General features: G+C 40.7%; 1 protein-coding gene across 14 annotated transcripts in view; it reads right to left on the bottom strand.

Annotated features, from left to right (window-relative positions):
- PARD3 (par-3 family cell polarity regulator) overlaps positions 1 to 25,451 on the bottom strand; it is a 637,508-nt gene that overhangs the window by 18,190 nt on the left and 593,867 nt on the right. For all 14 annotated transcript variants that reach the window (XM_079913062.1, XM_079913076.1, XM_079913072.1 and 11 more), the window contains one exon: positions 1,251 to 1,371. In XM_079913062.1, the coding sequence (XP_079769188.1) occupies positions 1,251 to 1,371 (121 nt within the window). The remainder of the gene's footprint in view (positions 1 to 1,250; positions 1,372 to 25,451) is intronic.

Here is a 25,451-nt window from a genome sequence, read left to right as displayed (position 1 = left end):
TGTATAGCAGAAATAAACACAACATTGTAAATCCACTATTCTTCAATAAGATAAATTTTTTTAAAAAAAAATTATTTTCTGGGACTTCCCTTGGTGGTGCAGTGGTTAAGAATCTGCCTGCCAATGCAGGGGACACAGGTTCAAGCCCTGGTCTGGGAAGATCCCACATGCCCAGAGCAACTAATTTGGTGAGCCACAACTACTGAGCCTGCATGCTACAACTACTGAAGCCTGCGCGCCTAGAGCCCGTGTTCCGCAACAAGAGAAGCCACCGCAATGAGAAGCCCGCGCACCGCAACGAAGAGTAGCCCCCGCTCGCCGCAACTAGAGAAAGCCCGCACGCAGCAACGAAGACCCAATGCAGCCAAAAATAAATAAGTTAGTCAATTAATTTTTTTAAAATTATTTTTCTATTCCCTGTCCTCAAACCATTATTGGCTATGGTCACACTGTCATGTTGACTGGACTTACTAATACCCTCAGTTAGATTTTCCTGCCTCAGGCAGCTTATTTACTCATCTCTAGTTGACTCTCTCAGGTTTCCAAGGAAAGCCTTCACAATTCCCATCATAATGAACCCCCAAATCTGCTCCAATGCCTCCCATTCCCAGAAGTGACATCATCTCTATGGCAAAACACAAGATTAGAGCCCAAGTCTGGGGCTGGATTGGGAGGATTAATTAGCCCGCCACACTGTGGAATCTGGACTTATCTTGGGGGCATTGAGAAGCCATTCAGAGCTCTGCCGTAGAAGGGTCCCTCTGGCGGCGATGGGAGGGACGACTGGAGATGGGCTAGAGGCAGAGACCTGGCAGGGGCTCAACAAATGCACACAGGAGATGGGGGAGAATCAAGAATCACTAAATACTGTACTTTGCGTAGAGCAGATACACCATAGACGTGTTGAACTGATCTATTCAGGCTCTGACTCTCAGAAAAATGCATATAGAAAAATACTGAACTAAACTTTAAAAAATGCATAGTTGAGAGTCAGAATACTTCTGCTCTGTCTTGTCATCAGGCAAATGAAACCTATTCTGCAATGGACAGATGGTGCAACAAGATATAAAATGAAATTAGCAGTGAAGAAACCCAGATGGAAATGAGGAAAAGGTCAATATGCTAAAGGTCAAAGGAGTCTGGCTCCATCTTGTCTTGTTTCATAAAGGTCTGAGGTCACAGCTTAGAGGCTTTTACTGCAGGGAAGTTGCAGGACTTCCTACGACTGTGCCAAGACACCAAACACTCACCCAGGGTTGTTCAAAGCTATAGGTACGTCGCCGATCTTCCACATCTTCATCCTGCTTTGCTTGCTGAAATTCTTGCCGGAGACGCTGTATCCGATCATGGTTGCTAGGAGTTGATCTGTTGCTAAAAGACAAAACGGGCAACAGTGAACACCCTTCAGAAATACAATCTGTGGATGGAAGTTGCTAGGAAAAAATGGCAGCTTGCTGTGAAATGGTGCTGTTTGAGAGGAAGTGAAATTTTAAGACAATATCTAGGCATTTGAAATACGTTTGCATTTTGTTCTCATGATTGAGACTTACTGAGGTGATTTTAGACAGATATTCAAGAGGGCAAGTGGTATTTTTAGACATTCCTTTTTTTTTTTTTTTTTTTTTTGTGTTACGTGGGCCTCTCACTGTTGTGGCCTCTCCCATTGCAGAGCACAGGCTCCGGACGCGCAGGCTCAGCAGCCATGGCTCACGGACCCAGCCGCTCCGCGGCATGTGGGATCTTCCCGGACCGGGGCACGAACCCGTGTCCCCTGCATCGCAGGCGGACTCTCAACCACTGCGCCACCAGGGAAGCCCTGGTTATCTATTTTAAATATAGCAGTGTGTACATGTCAATCCAAAATTCCCAATCTATTCCTCCCCCCCATCTTTCCCCCTTGGTAACTGTAAATTCATTCTCTAAGTCTGTTTCTGTTTTGTAAATAAGGTTTTGCATCATGAAGTAAATTTTGTTTAGATTCCACATATAAGCGATATCATATGATATTTGTCTTTCTCTGTCTTACTTCACTTAGTATGGTAATCTCCAGGTCCATCCATGTTACTGCAAATGGCATTATTTCATTCTTTTTTAATGGCTGAGTAATATACCATTGTATATATGTACCACATCTTCTCTATCCATTCATCTGTCAATGGATAGTTAAGCTGCTTCCATGTCTTGCCTATTGTAAACAGTGCTGCAATGAACACTGGGGTGCATGTATCCTTTTGAACCATGTTTTTCTCTAGATATATGTCCAGGAGTGGGATTGCTGGATCATATGGTAATTCTATTTTTAGTTTTTTAAGGAACCTCCATACTTTTCTCCATAGTGGCTGTACCAATTTACATTCTCAGTCTCACAACAAGGGAAGTGGACTCAAGTCCTTAATTTTAAGTTCTGGTGACCTTCATGCTTTTCATAGGACAAGACAAGATCTGGAAGTCACTTCTGACCTTATTTCCAAATCTGGGCAGCTGGCGAGACCACTGTTTCACTCCCTTTTCCTTGCTTCCTTTCTTCTTATGCTCTAGAGGAAGCAGACTGACCTGCCTAAGACTAGCAAAGCACCCGAGGGTTGAAGGCTGCAGTGGTTTTCTGATGGATGGAGATTTCCAAAGACTGGAAGCCTATCAAGAATCCTTGGGGAATAACAGCTGGCAGTCTGCAGGTGAAACCCTGGCTTCTAGAGATGGAACCACTGCAACTGCTTAGTTCTGCCTCTCAGGCCAGGCTCTAAGGGCCAATAAGTCGCATCTGGATTTCTAAAGCTCTTGGTTACCTCTTCTGCCAAGAAGGCCAAAGGAAATTTGAAATATTCATTAGCATTTGTGACGCATGCCTGCAGACCCCAATCAGCTTATACTTGGGTTCACTGCCAACTTAAAGTTGCTCATTATTATTTTTTTTTTGGTGAGGAATATAACAAAGATATCACCTAAGTTGATCAGATGGGTGAATGAGACAATAAAACTCTTAATGAGGAGTCAGTAAATCATAATTTACCAAGAGTATACAGAAAGGAGGGATGAGGATGGGAATGACAGAGATGCTTTTTGGGTAAAAAAAATCTACACGGTTTATGTCCAACATTAGCATTTAGCCTTTCTTACACATTGGTGTTTATACACGTGCACACACTCGTGTGTGTGTGTGTGTGTGTGTGTGTGTGTATTTTAAACTAAATGAAGAGGATTTTGGTCCCGTAATGATCTGGGATTTTTTCTGACAGGGTCAAGAAAGCGTACATTGGATCATACACTATGGAGATCCCTAACACACGTGTACAACCTAACCCTGACTTAGATGGAACCTAAATCTTTCCCATCCAATTACCGTGGGAATGTACTCTCTCCTATCAGAGGTAGACCACACAGAGTACTAAGTTTTAAAACCTTCAGATTGGACTCCTGCGATGTGCTTCACAAGCAGTAGCTGAAAGCACCAATCCATGCTAACTGCAGCCACAATCCTATCTGTAGATAAGCATCTGAGCCTGCCCCGCATCTGCGCTGCACAGGTGCACTGAATGAGGAAAGAAACTTCATAATCGCGGGCGGGTCTCACCACTAGACACGTCTTGTGTATGAATCTCACCATCCAGAGTGCTTTTCAAAAAATGCCGATCGAGACTCATCTTGAGATATTCTGAGTCAGCCCGGCTAGAGCAGGGCCCAGGAAGCTGCATGCATTTGAAAGCACTGCAAGTGCTCTACGGACAACACTTTGAAAACAAGGCCTGCAGGCTTCATAGTTGGGACAAATTCCAATGCCTGCAGGGCAATTAACTAAAGAGTGAAGGAGACCCACTGCGCTGGAAGCACGAAGTATGTCCTTGGACAACTGGGAGAAATATGCTTGGTCTAGAAAGGGAGGCCCCTACTTGGTTCCAGTAGATCATTGCCCTGAAAGGATATGGGTCTGATGTTGCCTTCTAACTTTTTTCTTTTGAGAGAAGTCAGAATTATAGTCCCCACCCTACCTTATAATTTTTTTTTTTTTTTGCGGTACATGGGCCTCTCACTGTTGTGGCCTCTCCCGTTGCGGAGCACAGGCTCCGGACGCGCAGGCTCAGCGGCCATGGCTCACGGGCCCAGCCGCTCCGCGGCATGTGGGATCTTCCCAGACCGGGGCACGAACCCGTGTCCCCTGCATCGACAGGCGGACTCTCAACCACTGCGCCACCAGGGAAGCCCCCTACCTTCTAATTTTAAATACTGGCTTATTTTAATTTTTCAGTCCTAGGTGAGACAAAAACATATCTGTTGCCTGCTAGCTTGTAAGCTCTACTTCATATTCTACAGATGCTGCCTATTTTATATGTTGCTTTTCCAGGTTATTTACTTTCACTGCACCGAGATAAGGCTAGTGGACCCCTAGTAACAGGCCCAAGAAGCAAATATTTTAAAAAAAAGACCACTGGGCATTGTCCATGCAGCCTTGCCTCTGCTCCTGATCTAACACTGGGCACACTGGCCTGCAGGCTTGAGTTCTGACCTATCTTTTCAGACCATCATATGCTGAGAGAGAGGTGTTTGTGATGTGACTGATGAATTCTTTATGGACTAAAAATACTTTAACATTTGCATGTTTAATTATGCAAGGGAAATCCAGAAAACTGGAATAGAGGGCATAGCCTTAAGACCCAGAATTCAATGGAAGGGAGAATAACCTCATTGCTCTGAACAAGGAGGTACCATCTTGGTACATACTTTCCTTCCTACAGAAGGAGGGAGAAAGGGAAAGCGAAGAGAGGAGGAAGACAGAGGGAGGGGATGTATCCATGGGCTCAGAAGGGGGAGATGATTCTACACTCTAGTACAAGAGAAGAGACACTTCCAAGGAAGAGAGGAGATAAATTTCCTCGTATCTTTCTTCTGTAATACCCTTTCTTTTTCTTTCCATCTTTCCAATTCTACCAGGAAGTCAAATTCCACCTCCTTGAAGCCTTTCCTAACTACTGCAGCCCATGTTCATCTTCTCCTTTCAATTCCTCAATACTCCCTGTCCTCTGACCCAGATACTGTTTTACAGTGTTTGGTACTTAGACGGGTGTGTGTTTCTCTTCCTTAAGTTTAGGCCTTCATTACAATCATATATTTTGTACGTCACATCCCTGCGGCAGGTAAATTGTTAGCAAATATTTATGACGGACAGACTTTCAGGTGTCCCATGATCCCTGCCTCTGGGATCCCAACCTTTGTGCAACCCAAACACATGAGTGTGGGCAGGGCCTGTGACTTGCTTCTATCCAGTAAAACGAGGCAAAGGTCAAGAAATGTGTACGACTACATGTACGTGGTTAAATAAGAACACAGGGTCCATCTTACTAGTCCTTCGTTCCCCTTTCTGGCTTTGAAGAAGGGAGCTGTCACGAATCCTACAGTTTCAAAGAACAGAATAATGCCAACAACTCCAGGAGCAGGGAAGTGGGGCTTCCCTAAGCACAGCCTCCAAGTGAGAACCCAGCCTGGCTGACACCTTGATTGCCCCGGGATGAGACCTTGAGCAGGGGCGTTCCGCTAAGCCGTTGCCAGACGCCAGACCCACAGAAACGGATACAATAAACATGTGTTGTTTGAAGCTAAGTCTGTGTTAACTTGCTCTGCAGCAAAAACTGATACCCACTGATGATGGCCTTGGCTGTGGGACTTGATTTGGCCGGTACGATGTTAGTGGATATGATGCAAACAGGGGTTTGCGATGTGATTGTATGGCAGGTCTCCCTCTGATGACAACAAAAGATAACACCTAAACTCCCTAAACCTTGCTCTCTTCAGCGTACGCACACACACCACCTATCACCACCATGTCACCTTAAACAATGTGAGGGCGTTGTACACTATTAAATGAAAGCAAGTAGCCTGGAAGTGCTCACAGAACTATGCCTTGTCCACAGTTGCAGCCTAATAAATATTGCCTGTTGCAAAGCCTGTTGGTTAGAAGAGCAGAGTAAAAGAGAGGAATCATACTTGACGAATGAGTTTTACCACTATCATTTATATGATTAATCACTCCAAAGTTCTGGTCTCCTAGAAAAATTACACAAAGGAAATACTATTGCACAGGATGTCACTGAAAGATGGTAACCTCCAGACTTTAACACGTGAAACCAATGGAGTGCACTTTCCACTAGACACCAGCGTACAGCCAAGAACACCCCACGGAAATCTACCCAATGGCTTAGGGTAACCCCTTTTGTCAACCTCCCCATCACTTCACCAAAACGCCCCACTCTGGTTCTATGCTCTCTGCAAATCAGCCCTCTTAAGGCCAAAGCAACAATGTTTTCCCCGAGTGTGGGGAGAACAGCCCCACCAACCAGGTGGTTTGGTAAAACCAAACTCAAGGACTCATCCTAGTTTCTCTTTCTGGCAGAAATTGGTGACCTGCTAGGATCTGGGTCAACACACAACCCACAAGGAGATATTCCTGGTTAAAACGGGTTTTAGTCACTTTGCCAAGGATTCAGTTTGTAACAGATGTCCTTCCAATCCCCAATTTGCAAAAGAACAGGGACACAGTAAAGATTCTGGTTAACCGTATCAGCTCATACCTTCAGCCTCTTCACTGTTACTCTATACTTCTCAGCCTTAGCAATTTACTTTCTGGCCTAAGTACAAAATTCTACTCCAAATGCTAGTGAATTTCATACCTGTACTTGGCATCCAATGACTGGGGATGCAAAAGGACATTATTCTTCTTCCCAATTAAAAACAATGCAAAAGCCGATTTCCAAATTATACCTGAGACCGTGGAGATAAAGCAGCTGCACACTTGAAGCTTTTTCCTGTTGATGTATTTCTATCACCTCCCCCCAGGTGTTCCACGGGCGCACCAGATGGGAAAAGTACCAGCCTCTCTGCTTAAGGAACTTTTTCTCCTCCACCTGCCGGCACTTCAAAGACCTATCCTCTCCGGATCCTGGGATGCCACAGTCAGGATGCTGAAACCTCATTATGGTTCGCATCCCAGCACACTTAGAAAGGCGATAGTTAAGTTAAAGCTTCCAAGACTCCATTCGTTTATACTCAGATCCTGTTCTGCTGACCTCTGATGTCTTTAGCTAACAACTCAAACTTCGTGCAAGGTTTCTGGGTTTTAGTCGACTTATTTTAAGGGAAATGTTATCTTTTTATTGATTTCCTTGGTATTTACAGAGACGGAAAGACTAAAGATCCAGCACAGTATGGGAACAACCTATCCTGCAAGACTACTCGTATTTTTGGAAACATTTTCATTGGAGAAAAATTAGAGCGTATTTCCCTCCCTTGCTTGATGAATTCTTACATCCGAGGAACGCAAAAGCTTTTAGTGCCTTTATTAGTACCAGCGGCAAGTACAAAATTCAACTATTTCCTGGATGTCACTTAAAACAGACAACCAAACTGGAGCAGGCAAAAAGTGACACTGGAGAAAACATATGTAGGGCAGACCCGTCACATAGCTTTGGAAACAGGCAGCCAGCAATGACCACAAGCGTCTCGGATCATTAAGCAATGTCTTACTGTGATGTTACGCGTCGATGTATGGAGTTGTAATCCTTTCAAAATAGACAGATTGTCAGCGTGATAAAGTGGACATAAACAAGTTCTTGAACAGGGATGACTAAAGTGTTGGTGGGGGGGTGGTGGTGACGTTACTGAACTAAGAAGGGATGCTAGCTCAGGGACCAGGAACCAACGCCATTCAGAGGCTGCAGGTGAACACCGCTCGTCTCACTTAGATATTTTTCTCTACTGATTAGCAATACCATAAAACATTCCTGATCTTGTAATCGCCAGACAAGTAGTTATAATCTACAGATGTCAGAACTGAGTTCTTAATTGCTGTAAATTAGTGAGCAAACCCGGGTTTCTCATTAAACCCATTACACCCCGTATGGTAAAATGGAGCACGTGTCACGTGTTCTCTTTCCTGCCACTCAAATCGGGAGCATTCTTTGTGAAATCCCGGGGACACACAGAGCAGCAGAGAGAGAGTGCTAGGGTGTGTTTGTGGCGGGTTCCTGTCCCCCAGAGTGTGCTTCCTCTAGGGGGAAAAGAAAAGCCTCTAAATGGCAATGAATTTGTTGCCTACATTCTAACAATGGGCTCCACCGTGCCTCATGTTTGCTTCCTTAAGGCAGAGTAAGTGGTATCACTCCTCTGAAAACTTCTGCTTCTCTTAGAGGAACGTGGAAGCACTTCTTCCCATGGCCCATGGTTTGCCTCCTGTCACCTGTGCAGGCGAAGAGGCATACATTTCTAAACTAAAAGGGAAGGAACAGGCTAAAATGCCATGACAAAGCCAACTCTGAACTTCAGCTTAGGTCCGCATTAGCGGGACCAGGCTAAGAAGACTGGCTTTCTGCTATGGCTCTGCCTCTCAGACTGGAAGATTTATGAGGAATGGGGGAAAGGGTGGGAGGGTTAAACCAAGAAATGTATCAATTACCGAACTACAGATAAAAATAGCTCCTCTGCACAAGCTTCATTAAGTTTTATCAGCAAGTATCTTGGGGTTTTACACTCCAACCACAGGTCATAAATTCTCAGTAAATCCTCCGTATGTTCACCAAACACCTGAATTCAATTTCTCTTCTGGTTGTGAAGGAGGAATGCGGTGCTCAAATTAATTATGCATGCAAAGTTAGTTTCTAACGAGGGCAGCTCTTTTGTGATGCTGAAAGGTATTTACAACATCTGAAATTTGGGGATAGATCCTTCTTCAATCTTAGCATTTTTATATTGGTATAAATTCTCTCTTCCAAGTTTGTACAGTGAAAAAATAAAGTCGGTGAATACCTTGTTTTAACGTTCGCATTTTTCTGTAGATAATCCCGGATATTTGTGAGATGTAATGAATGGTCTTAATATTTACTATAAGGATTTTAGACAAATATTTCTATGGGTAGGTACAAATCACCTTGAACTATAGGGAAAGTCTAAAGCGAGGCTAAATGGCTATATTTATATATGTTTACGTGTACATGTGAAATTAGCTACTTAGTGTCATTTTCAGTTTATTTTCAGTTATACTCATCATCTGTAATATGAAAAGAATTATGAGAAACTTATGCAAATCCCAGAGGCATTCACTTTCCTCAGCTGATAAAATTCATTTTCAGATTCTGACACCCATGATTTGTGGTCCATTTCACACCAATTTCAGTGTTATAAATCATAACAAATTAAAAATGTACAGCTATGTTCTCTGGGTTGAAAAGGTGGTCACCAAAGCTGTTAATACGGCACTTGCTTCTGATGTGATGAGTCATAGGGAGGGTCATCTCTCTCCATCAGAAAGACTTGGGACGGGGTCTCACTCCAAGTCCCTCTGTGGTCATTCGGTAACAGGGCTATCATTTCCTAAGCAGCAAAATCTCAGGAATGTACCCCTCACCCCATTTTATTACTATCATCATTCTTCCTTATTAGCCTGTCACTGGGCTCAGGCAGGAGTGAGAAAAATTTAGCTTTACTTTTTCGAGGGGAATTCCTCCAGCTACAAAGAACACACACATGCACAGACATACATGATTTCAGGACTCAACAATAAATACACGAAAAAAGATATTCCATTGTGAGCCTGAGGTGGCTCCTCCTAACTAGTAAATTTCACAGAAATAGTACAAGTTGGTTTCTACCAGGAAGGGTTGATCAGTCTTCAGGCCACATTTCCAGGGAGGCATACGGTAAAACTCGGCACAAAAGTAATATTATTTAGCAAGCTTTCAAAAACTATCAATATAAAAATATCAAAGAGATCGTATTCTAATAAACCTTTCTAAACAGTCTTTGAATACTATGAGGGTGAATGGTAGAATCTAAGACCCCAGGGATGGTGGAGAAATCCAGATTGAACTCCCACAAGCCCCTGTGAGAAATGGGGGCTGAGCCGTGGACAGAGGCAGAGTTCTGCAGGCACGAGTCTTCCTAGCAGGCAACTCGGTGTGGCTTTAAACGAATAAATGATGGGAGAGAAAATGTTTTCCAGGTATACCTATGAATTTAAATGCACTCTTGAAAATAAAATGTTACTGCCTATAAGAAACCCCATATGTCATTTTTCTTTGCACAATGGAAGAAGCAGTTATAATTTGGGGTTAATACCCAAAGTGCACTTACTTTTCATAAATCGTGTGATTTTTCTTGAACTGTCTATTAAACGGCAAGGACATGTAAGGTTATTCTAATGGGTTAGAGAGTTGAGGAAAGGTTATGGATTATACTATTCATTCAGTAAAACCACTGGGGATACAAAGGTTAGTCAGTTGTGACCTACAGTTAAAGTCTGTGCTTTAAACTAAAATATACAATTCAGTGTCTGAAGAAAGAGCAAATGGATTTTAATATTATAGGTGAAAACCCTGAAGAACTAAAAGAAGAGTGAAAATCAGGAATATATTATGGAAATTTGAAATAAAAAAGCAATGGAAATTAAATTACCAAAACTGATGGTTTTTGATGACAAAATAAAACAATTATCATGTTCTTTTTCACATTACAGAGGTTTTATCGTACAAGTATAGAAACTAATTATAGAACCATTATTTTAACTCTTTAATCATGAAATGATTACACAGAATTTAAGGCTAACATTTTCTTTGTTTTTGCATTCTCTGTCTTTTATGACAGCATAATTGCAAAATATTATACAAAACTAAGCTATGGTTTTTTTAGGATAAAAATTCCAATGCAGTGCAGTGCTTAATACTCATGTCATAATTCTAAATAATGGTTACATTCTATATGGCTTTTCTGAAATGACTTAAAGTGGAAAATAATGTTAACAGGAGATATAGTGCCTGTAGGTTTCATGAGTGGCTAACTCTGAAACACTTTTGATGCCTAGAATAAAAGCAGAAACACAAATTTATTCATTTTCTAAAAAAACAACATTGGATGGGCCCAAATAAAGAGTCTGCATCTATTATTTTTAAACATTTTAAAGATCATTAGAATATTTTTCTTGACTGGTAATTAATGTTTTTACTTCTATTTATGCTCTAAATTAATTTCATAATTATTAGTTAATAATTTTCTAGGCTTTTCTTCTATTCACAATTTGACCACAACCTAAATTACAAATTATTTATCTGGAAATAAATGAGACAGAAATGTCAATCAACTTAACTTCTCATTTAGGTTTAACTGAATTATTATGAGAGAGCACAAAAAGTGTGACCATATTGGTTTGGAATTAATTGTAGACATCATTCTTTTGTAAATTACATTTTTTTCACAGTAATACTCGCCTATGTATAGTTTATACGTTACAATGCTAAAGAAAAAGCTTAAAATAAAAGAATCTCCTTTTTCATCACATCTTGTTCCTCTGACTACCCAATCCTTCCCCTCCAAAAAAAACCCCACTTTTTAAGGCTTTTAGCTGTTTTCTATGATATTTCTTTTTAACTCAACCTGAGATAGTCAGAACGGATTGATCATAATTCCCAGTTTGTGATATACTCTTGATGATTTCTGCACGACTCACTTTCTTTCACTTAGTGATTTTTAATACTGGACTCAATATTATTTAAATGTATCAATATTATCAGTATGACTCATTACACAAAACAAAAGCTAGGGATTTAATAGTAATCCATATCTAGCCAAATAGCTCTGGTATTTACATATTTCAGAATGATACATTTTTACTGCTATCTTCTGATTCATTAGTTTTAAACATCTGTTTTTTTCTATTTCTCTACTTTTGCATCTGTATGAAACGATGGGTGTTCACTAAACTTATTGTGATGATCATTTCACGATGTATGTGAGTCCAATCATTATGCTGTACACCTTAAACTTATACGGTGATGTGTGTCAATTATATCTCAACAGAACTGGAAGAAAAGAAAATAAAGCAAAGTAAAGTAAATAAAGTAAAATAAAATAAAATAAAATAAAAAACACTGCTGACTTCCTCTGAAGGTTGGAGAAGCATTAGCTCTCTTACACACTGCAATCCCAATTCCCACTCCCAGTTCCTCCCAATAGAGCTCTAGCACAACTTTTCAATGATTTTTTTTTTAGCGTTTACATTATTCATATATTGTCCACTGCTAATTCAAGTGGCGCATCATGGTTACATTTCCTTTCTTCTATGACATTCACGGTTTTCCTTTTGCTTCATTTTCTTAGACCCTGTCCCTACAACCTTTTTAAAAAAGACTTTATTTTTTAGAGTAGTTTTCAGTTCACAGCAAAATTGAGAGGCAGGTACAGCGCTATCCCATGTACACCCTGTCCCCATGCAGACATGGCCTTCCCCACTATCCACATCCTCCATCCAAGTGGGGTATTTGTTACAGCTCATGGATCTACACTAACACATCATTATCACCCTAAGTCCACAGTTGACAGTAGCGTTCACTCTCGGTGTTGCATATTCTATGGGTTTGGACAAATATATAAAGACACGGATCCGTCATTGCAGTACCATATAGAGTGGTTTCATTGCCCTAAAAATCCTCTATGCTCTGCCTATTCATCCCTTCCCACCACCCCTCCCCTGGCAACCCCTGATCTTTTTATGTCTCCACAGTTTTGCCTTTTCCAGAATGTCAGAAAGTTGGAACAATACAGTATGTAGCCCTTTCAGACTGTCTTCTTTTACTTAGTAGTACACCTTTAGGTTTTCTCTATGTCTTTTCATAGCTTGAAAGCTCCTTTCTTTATAGCCCTGAGTAATATTCCACTGTCTGGATGTACCACAGTTTATGTATCCATTCACCTACTGAAGGACATCTTGGTGGCTTCCAAGTTTTGGCAAGTATGAATAAAGCTGCTACAAACATGTGTGGGCAGGTTTTTGTGTGGACATAAGTTTTTGATTCTATGTGGTAAATACCAAGGAGCATGATTGCCGGATTGTAGGGTAAGATATGTTTAGTTTTGTAAGAAATTGCTAAACAGTCTTCCCAAGTACTGGTACCATGTTGTATCCCACCAGCAATGAATGAGTTCCTGTTGCTCCACGTCTTCACCAGCACATACTATGGGTTTGAACAAATATATAAAGACACGGATCCATCATTATAGCATCATATAGAGTGGTTTCACTGCACTGTTGGTGTTTTGGATTTTAGCCATTCTAATAGGTATGTAGCGGTATCTCACAATGTGCATTTTCCCCTGATGACACATGGTGTGGAACATCTTATCAGAGGCTTATCAGCCATCTCTGTATCTTTTTTGGTGAGACGCCTGTGAAGGCCTTTGGCTCTTTTTAAATTAATTAATTTTTAAAAATTTATTTATTTTTGGCTGTGTTGGGTCTTTGTTGCTGCGCGCAGGCTTTCTCCAGTTGCGGTGAGTGAAGCCTACTCTTCATTGCATGGGCTTTTCATTGCAGTGGATTCTCTTGTTGCAGAGCACAGGCTCTAGGCACGTGGGCTTTAGTAGTTGTGACAAGCGGGCTCAGTAGTTGTGGCTCACGGGCTCTAGAGCACATGCTCAGTAGTTGTGGCACACGGGCTTAGTTGCTCTGCAGCACGTGGGAACTTCCCGGACCAGGGCTCGAACCTGTGTCCCCTGCATTGGCAGGCAGATTCTTAAACACTACGCCACCAAGGAAGCCCTGGATCCTTTTTAAAATCAGATTGTTGGTTTTCTTATTGTTTTAAACGATTTTTTAAACGTTCTTGGTGTATTTTTTTTATCAGCTATGTGGGGGTTTTTGCAAATATTTTCTCCCTCTCTACAGCATTTTTTTTTTTTTTTCTGTACGCAGGCCTCTCGCTGTTGTGGTCTCTCCCGTTGCGGAGCACAGGCTCCGGACGCGCAGGCTCAGCGGCCATGGCTCACGGGCCTAGCCGCTCCGTGGCATGTGGGATCTTCCCGGACCGGGGCACGAACCCGTGTCCCCTGCATCGGCAGGCGGACTCTCAACCACTGCGCCACCGGGGAAGCCCGGCAGGCGGATTCTTAACCACTACGCCACCAAAGAAGCCCTGGATCCTTTTAAAAATCAGATTGTTGGTTTTCTTATTGTTTTAAACGATTTTTTAAACGTTCTTTGTGTATTTTTTTTTATCAGATATGTGGGGGGTTTTGCAAATAATTTCTCCCTCTCTACAGTTTTTTTTTGGTTTTTTTTTTTTTTTTTTTTGCGGTACGCGGGCCTCTCACTGTTGTGGCCTCTCCCGTTGCGGAGCACAGGCTCCAGACGCGCAGGCTCAGCGGCCATGGCTCACGGGCCCAGCCGCTCCACAGCATGTGGGATCTTCCCTGACCGGGGCACGAACCTGTGTCCCCTGCATCGGCAGGCGGACTCTCAACCACTGCGCCACCAGGGAAGCCCTCTACAGCTTTTTAATTTATTTATTTTATTTTTGGCTGCTTTGGGTCCTCGTTGCTGCATGTGGGCTTTCTCTAGCTGTGACGAGCAGGGGCCACTCTTCCTTGTGGTGCACGGGTTTCTCATTGCGGTGGCCTCTCCTGTTGCAGAGCATGGGCTCTAGGCACGCGGGCTTCAGTAGTTGTGGCTCGCAGGCTCTAGAGCGCACGCTCAGCAGTTGTGGCACACGGGCCTAGTTGCTCCGCGGCACGTGGGATCTTCCCGGACCAGGGCTCGAACCTGTGTCCCCTGCATTGGCAGGTGGATTCTTAACCACTGCGCCACCAGCGAAACCCCTTCTACAGCTTTTAATACAAATTTCCACAAGATCAAACTTACCACAGCTTATCAACTCGTTATTTTCTTGGAGTTCTCCAGCCCCCATGCTTGTCCCGCACGTCCCAATCTGCACTGGCTCCCTAGTTCCCAGCATCTCTCTTCATCATCAACCTGGGATTTGTTAGAGCATGCATTCTATAGCTGCCTAAAAGGGGATGTGATGGAAACAAAAAATGTTGTATCTTTGCATGCTGAAAATATATTTATTCTACCATCACCACTCATGGGCAGTTTGGTGAGGGATGGAGCTGCAGGTTAGAAAACATTACCCTGCAGTATTTGAAGGTAGGGCCCCCTTGTCTTCTTGCTCCCCATGCTGCTGTTGAGTCAGCTAACATTCTGACTCCCAACTCTTTACTGTATACTTTCTTAAAGGCTCATCTCTTTATTTCCAGTGTTCTGAAACTTCTCACTGCTCCCTTTTTAAAATCGATTCTTTGATCTAGAATCTTAAATTCTCCAGTTGTGGGAAAATTTCTTATGTTAATTCTCTAACACTCTCTCCATCATCATCTCTATTTCTAGAAAGCATATACGTTAAATGCCTGACCTCCCAAGGTGAACTTTGATTTTTTTTCTCTTTCTTTCCTGCCATGTTTGTCTTATGTCTCATTATTTTGGGGGAAATTTCTTCTATCTTACCTACCAAGCTTTCAATTGTGTTTCTTCATACTGCTATCATATTTATTATTTTCCAACAGTTCGTTCATATTTTCTTAATAATCCTTTCCAATAGCTTCCTGGTCATGTTTTGATGGTTGCAGTATCTTCTCTTATTTCATGGTGGGTATTACTTAACAGTTTTTAAATATTTTCTCTTCTCTTCCTTGTAATTTTTGTTTCTTCCAAGTTCTTCGCTTAAGTTTATTGTTATTGTTTTCATCTGTCTCCCATAATTAAGGCGTTCCTCAGATGTCTGATAAGCTTGCCTGTCCTTTCTATTTAAGAATGAGGCATTGGGACTTCCCTGGTGGTCCAGTGGTTAAGACTCTGTGCCTCCACTGCAGGGGGCACGGGTTGGATCTCTGGTCAGGGAACTAAGATCCTGCATGCCACACAACCAAAAAAAAAAAATTAGTCATTGTGTGTATGCATGGGTGGGGCTTATGAAACGGCAGCTATTACTCCAGAAAGGCTGGGCAGGGAGCCACTTTTACGGGTGGGGATTCCCACATGTCAGTGTATGAGGGTTCCTACTGGGGCTGTTCAGTTTCTTCAGAGGAGAACCCGCCAATCTTAGGTCTGAGGAGCCAATGTCAGCTTGTGTCTTGACATCCTGGGGTTATTCTGTCATCATATATGGTAACAAAAAGATATACCTATTTTCAGAAAAAATAGAGATAGTATTTCTGTTTCTTATTCTTTTTGCTGTTTTGGAGTGATTTTCGAGAAGAAAAGAGGAAAACATATCTTTATTCTCTGTCAAGTTTTGGACTTTCCAGTTTGTATTATGCTTAATTCTCAATTATTTTCAAGTAGATCAAATATCTTTTCAAGAATATTTGATATTTCAAGGCATATGGATACTTACATTGGTTTTATTTTAGTATATGAAAGGCACGGATGTGACTATTCTAAAATTGTAAGATAGTTGTTGTTTTTCATAACAGGATAATATATACCACTCCTCAATATACTTTAGGATTATTTCTATATTACTTTTTAGGATCATATATATATATATATATATATATATATATATACACACACACACACACACACGCACACACATATATACACACACGAATATACACATATAACTTTTTAAGAGTATATTTTATGCTATATGTTTATATTTTTATGTGTTAAATATATACATATATATAAACTTGGAGACTAAATTTTTTTTTTTTTTTTTGTGGCACGCGGGCCTTTCACTGTTGTGGCCTCTCCCGTTGCGGAGCACAGGCTCCAGACGCGCAGGCTCAGCGGCCATGGCTCAAGGACCCAGCCGCTCCGCGGCATGTGGGATCTTCCAGGACTGGGGCTCGAACCCGTGTCTCCTGCATCGGCAGGCAGACTCTCAACCACTGCGTCACCAGGGAAGCCCGAGACTACATTTTTAAAGCATTGCATATGTAATCTACAAAGCTCCAAATAGAAGTAAATCATATTTTAATGATTTACCCAAGTCCTCCAAACTTTCTCCCCGCAAACGCACTTTCTGACATTAATACTCAAAACAGTTTTCCTTCTTTGACATGTGATGAAATTCACAGCTTGGCTTTATGTTTATTACACAAATTTACTCCCACTGGTCAATGTGGGGGCTATGATTTATAATTTTTAATTCTCTGCTTCAATATTTTCTGGCCTCCACTCTTAATTCTCCTGCCAAATAGTGACCATCCCCCATTTGGATCTCTTAAAATCATTCCACTGGTGCTCATGATAAAGAATGTGTCCTGACTTCTCCCACAGTACAGTCCTGCCTCAGCTACAGAGCATGCTTTGAGAATATAGTTCCAGACTCCAGAGACCCCACCACACACAAAGCTGATGTCATTTTTCAGGAGACAGCATAGTTTTGTGGCTACTACATGTGAATTAATACAAGCAAATTAAACCTAGTATAAGATCCCAAACAATCATAGTCTTAGAAGAACCAATTGATGCTCTGAAGAACTAAAAGTTCATCAAAAGCCCTTTTTGTTTGTTTCAATCCTCGTGTTTGAAAATCCTTCTAGAAAGCACTAAATTCTCTTCCATCTTGGAAAGAAGGAATGATGAATATCATTTAACTTTTTAAAAAGTTTCAAGATTCTCATGACCTTTAGTTCTTTTTTCTTTTATAAATTTATTTATTTTATTTATTTATTTTTGGCTGTGTTGGGTCTTTGTTGCTGTGCACAGGCTTTCTCTAGTTGAGGCGAGCAGGGGCTGCTCTTCGTTGCAGTGCGCAGGCTTCTCATTGCAGTGGCTTCTCTTGTGGAGCATGGGCTCTAGGCACACAGGCTTCAGTAGTTGTGACATGTGGGTTCAGCAGTTGTGGCTCTCGGGCTCTAGAGCACAGGTTCAGCAGTTGTGGTGCATGGGTTTAGTTGCTCCGCGGCATATAGGATCGTCCCAGACTAGGGCTTGAACCCGTGTCCCCTGCATTAGCAGGCGGATTCTTAACCACTGTGCCACCAGGGAAGTCCTGACCTTTAGTTCTTATTACTGACTACTCTGAGTAGGAAACAAAAGGAAGAAATTGAGTTGAATGTTACTTTACTGACTATAGGTATTATCCCAAAGCCCTTTTACTTTTTTTTGATAATTTTTTTTTACAAACTCCCAAGAGTAGCACTTCTGTAGGCATCTACCTCTTTCTCCTAAAAAGTGCAATTTGCAAACACATTGGCTAATTGTGGGTTTGCTTGGTTGGCTTCTAGTTACTCAAGACTTCATTGTATCATTTTGCTTAAATATTTAGAAATTTTAAAATTATACTTTAGCTGAATAAAATGAGAAAAAATATAATTTCCTTTCTGGGCACAGTATTCATAGCAGAGGTTCTTTTCTCTAGTTTAACTTTTTCTCAGTTTCAGGGATTTTCAAATTTCCAAAAAAAAAAAAAAAAATTGGTAATATTGAATTCCAGACACAAATCATTTAAAATGTGGATAAAAACCTTTTGACCTTTATAAGGTGATTCATATGGTGAAATTTTCACTTCTCTGTGTCTAAAATATTGTTCAAAGACTTTAATCTGATACTTTACTAATTTAAATAACTTTCTTTTGGGAAAAAATCCTTATTTAGCAGGTTTACAGATTTTTAAAAGATTTGTTTTTCTGCAATAAACAAAGAATTTTTGATCTTTCAATTAATACTGAAGAGCTGGAAAACAGATAGAGTAACTACCCAGCCAAGGTGCTACTGAACCATAGTGGAAGGGGCAAAGGTCACGGGAATTCAGATGTACATTTTGAAACCAGCCTTGATGCCTGAAGGCTCCCCAAGGCAGGGGCAGTGCCAGCTATACCTGAGGACAGAGGAGAAAGAAATGGAGCAAAGCATCTGCTAAAACCCAGTATGATCCCTTACAAGCAGACTGTAACACTGCCTTTCCCATATTTTTACGTTCAGCTGATGTCCAAGCACTAGTGTGCAGGGAAGCTAGGCCAAGACCAAATAGAACTAATTATGTGTGTGGCAGCAACAGAAGCCCAGAACACAGACACAGACTTTGACACAGATTTAGATGTAAACATCAGCAATTTTCTAACACAGGCATTTATACTAAAGAACCAGTTTGGGATATTTTCTTGAGTTGCAAAAGAAGGATTTAGAAAACATATACTGAACTATTACCCATGTTTGTCACAAGCCAATTATCCGACATTAAAGCTACATTGAGACTCAGAAGTCACAGATCTCAACGATATCATTCTGTTTTGTCTTTTCTCATATTGTAATGTCTCTACAGACTGGCACTGATACTGTTTGATTTTGATATCATAATAGTGTCTCCATGGATTCTGGCTGACATTTTGTTTTGACATTATGCTACAACAGACCTCCACTGACATTTCATTTTGTCACTGCAACATTGTTTCTATACGTTTCTGCTATATTATTTTGTTTTGACATCAAAATGTCATCTCCATGGTCTTGGCATGACATTATCTAGAGAACTTTATGAAGTCGTATGGAGTCCATGGAATAGACGGGTAAAATGCCAAACATTTAATAAACTTGAGGGTGTTTTCGATAAACACAAATTTATATGATACTTACTGCAAAATTTGCAAAATTGTTTCCATCAAGTCACTAGGGTTTATTACAACATGGATTCAGTTAAGGAGTTGATTCTCTATCTTTCCAATAACATGTCAACAATTTTGGAGAAGTAATCCACTACCCTTTTGTTGCCAGAATCTAGTTTTTTTTTTTTTTTCTTTTAATCAATATAGTCTGATTTTTTGTGTTGCAAACTGAACTAAAATGTAAGAAGTATGTATGAAGTATACAATTATATTTCGCTGAATTTAAGAAACCATTAAATCACCATTTGTAGCAACATGGATGGACCTACAGATTAAAGACAAAGACAAATAACATATGATATCACTTATATGCAGGATCTAAAATATGATACATATGAACTTATTTACAAAACAGAAACAGACTCAGAGACATAGAAAACAAACTTATGGTTACCAAAGGGGAAAGGGGGTGGGGAGGGATAAATTAAGAATTTGGAATTAGCAGATACAAACTACTATATATAAAATAGATAAACAACAAGGCCCTACTGTATAGCACAGGAAACTATATTCAATGTAATAAACTATAATGGAAAAGAATATATATATGTATAACTGAATTACTTTGCTGGACACCAGAAACTAACACAATATTGTAAATCAACTATACTTCAACTAAACAAAAAAGGAAAAAAAAAAGAAACCATTAAATCATGACACATTTTATATATCTCTGAGACAGAAAGAGAATGCTGCCAATTAACATTGATTGTAAGAAGTAACTTAGTATTGGAGATTTTAAATTGTGAAAAATGTGAATCTTATAATTGATGAAAAGTACAGTGGTATGGCATTTGATAAAATCAATTACCAAAAATGGTGATTTTAAAAAAACTTATGATAGTTTGAACATTTTTTCTTAAAAATCATGGGATAAAAACATAAATCTTACGCTGATTTTGAAGTTGTAGGTAGACATTGTTGGTGAAATTCCTGACAAAGGATTCTCCCTTTCCTAGTAGTTTCCCCCTTCTTTTGGATTTACAAAATTATCTATGAACATTCTACTGTTCATAATAAGACCAAGAATATTCATCCAGAAAGCTAAATACTTCTAGGTTATATTACCTTAAATTCTCAGGAAAATATCTATATCTCTATATATTTTTTTTTTGCGGTACGCGGGCCTCTCACTGTTTGTGGCCTCTCCCGTTGCGGAGCACAGGCTCCGGACGCGCAGGCTCAGCGGCCATGGCTCACGGGCCCAGCCGCTCTGCGGCATGTGGGATCTTCCCGGACCGGGGCACGAACTTGCGTCCCCTGCATCGGCAGGCGGACTCTCAACCACTGCGCCACCAGGGAAGCCCTCAGGAAAATATCTTTACGATATAATGTTATATCTTCAACTTTGGTCAAAAGTCAATATGACAAGTGGTCATAATGTGAACATTTCTGTGTTCTTCGCAACCCTATATTTACAAACGTAATCCAATTCGTTATACAATTTTTATTTTAGAAAGTGTATATGTGAGAAATTACTCCTAACATATAACACCAGAGAAGATATTCTACAGATGATCTCATATATTTCCATTTATTGCACAAACAGTTGATCATAATAAGAGCATTAATGAATCTCATATAACCCTTCACTTGAAAATGGTCATTTTGTTATGCAATTTCCCTTTTACAAGTATGTATGCTAAAAATTACTCCTGGAATTCATTGCTAATCAGAGCATTTCTCCAGATAAACTCATGCATTTCCTTTTGTCACAGAGTAAAGTTTTCATGTTGTCCTTTTTGCCTTGGCTACCAGGAAACTGAGATAAACTTAGTGTTCAATTATAATTACTAGCTCAATTTTCTAATATTTTTTTACCTTTTTGGGTCCTTTTAAGCTTCATTTTAATAACTATTTTTAAGAACTGCTTACAATAATTTTTGGAAATTCAGTGGTCAGTACTCCTACAAGAATAAATTTTATTTCATTAACCACAGTTCCTAGAGGGTCACAATGACCACTCTATTGAGTATGGAATATAAAGCCTAGAATTTCTTTCCCTATTCTGAGTAGTTATTTCCTCTGACTCTTCTAACAGAAATAATATTTGGCTTGTGTGTATGTGAATAATGTGAGATGATGTCTAAGAAAGCATCTAACCCAGGCACTTGATAAACACTGAAGACAATGGCTTCTAGAGAGAGGCACAGAGTAGGTTATACGTCTGGGCCTGCAGCTCAGGAGAGAAGTGAAATTGCAGAGAGAGCTTCAGCTGCCACCAACACATGCACAGGTGTAATTTAAGCCATAACAGTGGACCAGATACAGAAAGAACATGTCGAAAGACAAGAGGGATGAGTATATATGATAAATCCAACCAATATTGTTAGGAAAGGACTGTTTTTACTTTTCACAGCAATACAGAAGCAAAAAAGAAGGCTGGAAGTGCTTATGAAGTGGGGCTCTAATGGGATATAAAAATGTGCTCTGTTTGAGCAGCAACTCAAGCAACCTGCCAGGCTCTGCTGCTAAAGGCTCATTGCAAGGAATCCCTGTGGGTCCAAACACCAACCTCTCTGCCCCCTCCAGGCTGGGACTTGGGCTTGGTATACCTGGGATGCTGGCAGGTATGCTGCTGTGCTGGTGACAAAAAAGAGTGTCCTCAGGGGCTGTCGATCTAGTTCCTTTCATGAGAGCTAAGGTTTCACTAACTGAAAGAAACTTTAAAGAAAATTAAAATTTTGTTTGAATGAACGAAACGTGACAGCTCTGATGTACTGTTGTCAGGATTATCCTAAATCCAAGCCTGCAAGATTAACCTTCTCATTTCCTTGATGTTAGGTTAATATCTGTTATCAAATATGTTCCTTGTTCCATTGAGAGTTTGGCTAACTCTTCTCATGAAAAGAATAAAAGAAAAAGTATAGTATGTGCCCTCTCGGGACCAAGGCTACCGTTCACTATATTCTCAGTATTTCTGATGAGTTATTTAGTTTGTGTAACTTCTAAGTCCCAATGGATATTATTATGACAGAGATTTTTTTTTAAGTTGATTGGACATATTCAATTAATTTAAGCACTTTCCAAAAAAACTTTTAAAAACCCCAAAACTTAATAAGCTTTATTTTTTGTCCTTGTAACTGAGAATCTCATAACTAAGATATCAGGATCTTAGAAATAATTAAAATAGTATGTTAAAGATTTTTACCAATAATGTAATTCTAATTACTGATGAAAAGGAGCACAAAAGGACAACGAGCTTTTGCATGTTTGAGAGAAAAGCCAGGACTTATCAGTAACTATGACTATAGCCTATGTTTGGAAGATCAAGATGTTTGGCATCACAGAGAAGAGAGATCTTTTACTTTATAACATTTTAAATAAAACTCTCATTTCAAAAACATGAGTGTATATATTTGTAGCAAACTTTCCAACTGAAACTTAAGCTTGACGTATACATTTGTTATCCCCTTTGTATGCACTTGGGGGGGTGGTGCTCTGAGATCCCACTCAAATACAATCCACGAACAGCCTCCAATCTAAGACACATTGTTCACATCTTGCCAAGGTGTAACTGATAGTATAAAGGGTTGAAAAGCCTATATTTTAAAAAAGGCAGGCATTCTCGACTTTTCCCCACAATGTGTTCCTAGAAACCACATCATAAAGTGAATCACATTTTCCCATAGGAGCAGTGTTATAATTGGAGGTTATGTTTCTGACCAAGGAGTTGGCACCAGATAAGGCCATGATATAGTAACAATGGATCACATAAGGAAAGATACAATAATTCTAAATCTTTACAGTTAAATAGTAAAAGTAGACTGCAAATACTGTAAAACGAGTTTAAGTACAGTCTATGTATTCCTTATACAAGAGAACACAAGATTCCACAGAATATATATATATAGCTAGCTAGCAAGCTTTATCTATCTATCTATCGTACTAAAATTTTTTAGAGATTCAGCGTGAAATGAACATCCCAACTAAATATCATAATGCTTCTGCTTTTTTCTTTAACCTAAAATGGCTTTACAGACGACTAAGACCAGATATTTTTGAAGACAAAGAGGGACGCCTTCTAGTTAAATCCTTCAATTTTACCCTGTAACCCGACATGCTTTTTTTTGTTTGTTTGTTTTGCGGTACGCGGGCCTCTCAGCATTGTGGCCTCTCGCGTTGCGGAGCACAGGCTCCGGACGTGCAGGCTCAGCGGCCATGGCTCATAGGCCCAGCTGCTCCGCGGCATGTGGGATCTTCCCAGACCGGGGCATGAACCCGTGTCCCCTGCATCGGCAGGCGGGCTCTCAACCACTGCGCCACCAGGGAAGCCCCCAACTGCTTTTTATGTGATTTTTCACAGGATCTTTCTGTTACTTTGAAAAAATTTCCCTGTAGCTAACAGAGACTTTCAAAAAAACCATACCATCAACTTCATAACTCTTCCAAAATGCTAGAGCCAGGACATCACAGATTGTCCAATTAAGTGTTTGGGTGTGTGTTGATCTCCATCGTGGCATTTAACATTTTATTCAAATGCCATTTAAAAAACAAAGCTGGCTTTAAAAAAAGGAACATTCAATCATTTCCCAGATAATTGATAGAACTGGCATAGAACAACATCCAGGCTGTCCTTGGACTGTCTGCTTTCCTGTCTTCTAGGTCAGATGCAGGCTGGGAAGGTTAAAGGCGAAGCAAAGGAAACTGTAACTGTTTCTTACACAGTAGGGAACAGCCAGCACGCAAATAACTCTTATGCTGCAGAGTCTCTACTCCACGATCATGCGACCATTGCTTTTAGAACTGAAGAACGCTCCTGGGGGGTGCCCCGGTGGCGGTGGGATGAATTGGGAGATTGGGATTGACATATATACACTAATATGTATAAAATAGATAACTAATAAGAACCTGCTGTATAAAAAATAAATAAAATTAAATAAAAAAATGACAATAATTATAGCTAATCAGTACTGAGTCCCCCCAAAAAAGAACTGAAGAACACTCAAATCATAAGGTAGCACCAAGATCACTGGGACCAACTTCTCTTTTTTTTTTTTTCCTTCAATCCACTCCAGTCAGACTTTCCTCCCCTTGTACTATTAGTTGCAACTGACACAGTTGATCACTCCTTCCTTCTTAGAACCCCCCCCCCTTTTTTTTTTTTTTTTTCGGTACGCAGGCTTCTCACTGTTGTGGCCTCTCCCGTTGTGGAGCACAGGCTCCGGACGCGCAGACTCAGCGGCCATGGCCCACGGGCCCAGCCGCTCCGCGGCACGTGGGATCCTCCCAGACCGGGGCACGAACCTGTGTCCCCTGCATTGGCAGGTGGACTCTCAACCGCTGCACCACCAGGGAAGCACCAACTTCTCTTTATCAGTGAGAAAATTGAGGCCCAGAGAGATAAAATGACATGCCAAGGTTATTAACAAACTAGGAGACGGCAGACTCAGGACAAGGCAGATATACAGATTCTCAGCCCAGGGCTATGCCGGGTTGGCCACATTTTAACACTCTGTTGCTATTGTCTTCCTGATGCATAGAAACTGGAGAAAAAGCTTTCTAATCTGCTCCCTACTTGAATTAGGGGATCTCTCTCTCTCTCTCTCTCTCACACACACACACACACACACACGTATATAAAATAAACTTTCACTTCATAATGTGACTTCAGAGTAAACATATGTATCTGCAACGGTCTCACCCACTGAGGGTGGGTGCTGGCCCTTCATACGCTGAGACCTCCACACACCACCCACCATTCGGCTGTGGCAAAAGCAGACCCCAGTGGGATCTAGAAAGAATCTCAGATCCAGGGAAAGGGAGCTTTTTAGAGGCAGGTGTAGCCTGGGGTGTGAAAGCAGAGAGCTGGGTTCCATCATGGTTCTTCCATCTCCGATCAGCTTTGTGAATTGAGTCAGATGACAAACTCTCTGAACTCTTCTGTGAAGTGGGAATTTCCTTGCAGGCTCACTGTGGGGATTAAATAAAGGAAAATAGAAAGAACAGCCCAGCCTTTGTAAATGCTCTCTTAACAGTTTCTTCCCTCTGCAGAAATCCACCCTAAAGAGGTTGGGATTCACAGATACATA

The sequence above is a fragment of the Stenella coeruleoalba genome (assembly GCF_951394435.1).
Source record: "Stenella coeruleoalba genome assembly, chromosome: 2".
Classification (NCBI taxonomy): domain Eukaryota; kingdom Metazoa; phylum Chordata; class Mammalia; order Artiodactyla; family Delphinidae; genus Stenella; species Stenella coeruleoalba.
The sequence above is the reverse complement of the archived record's forward strand: the minus strand, read 5'-3'. Positions and strand labels throughout refer to the sequence as shown.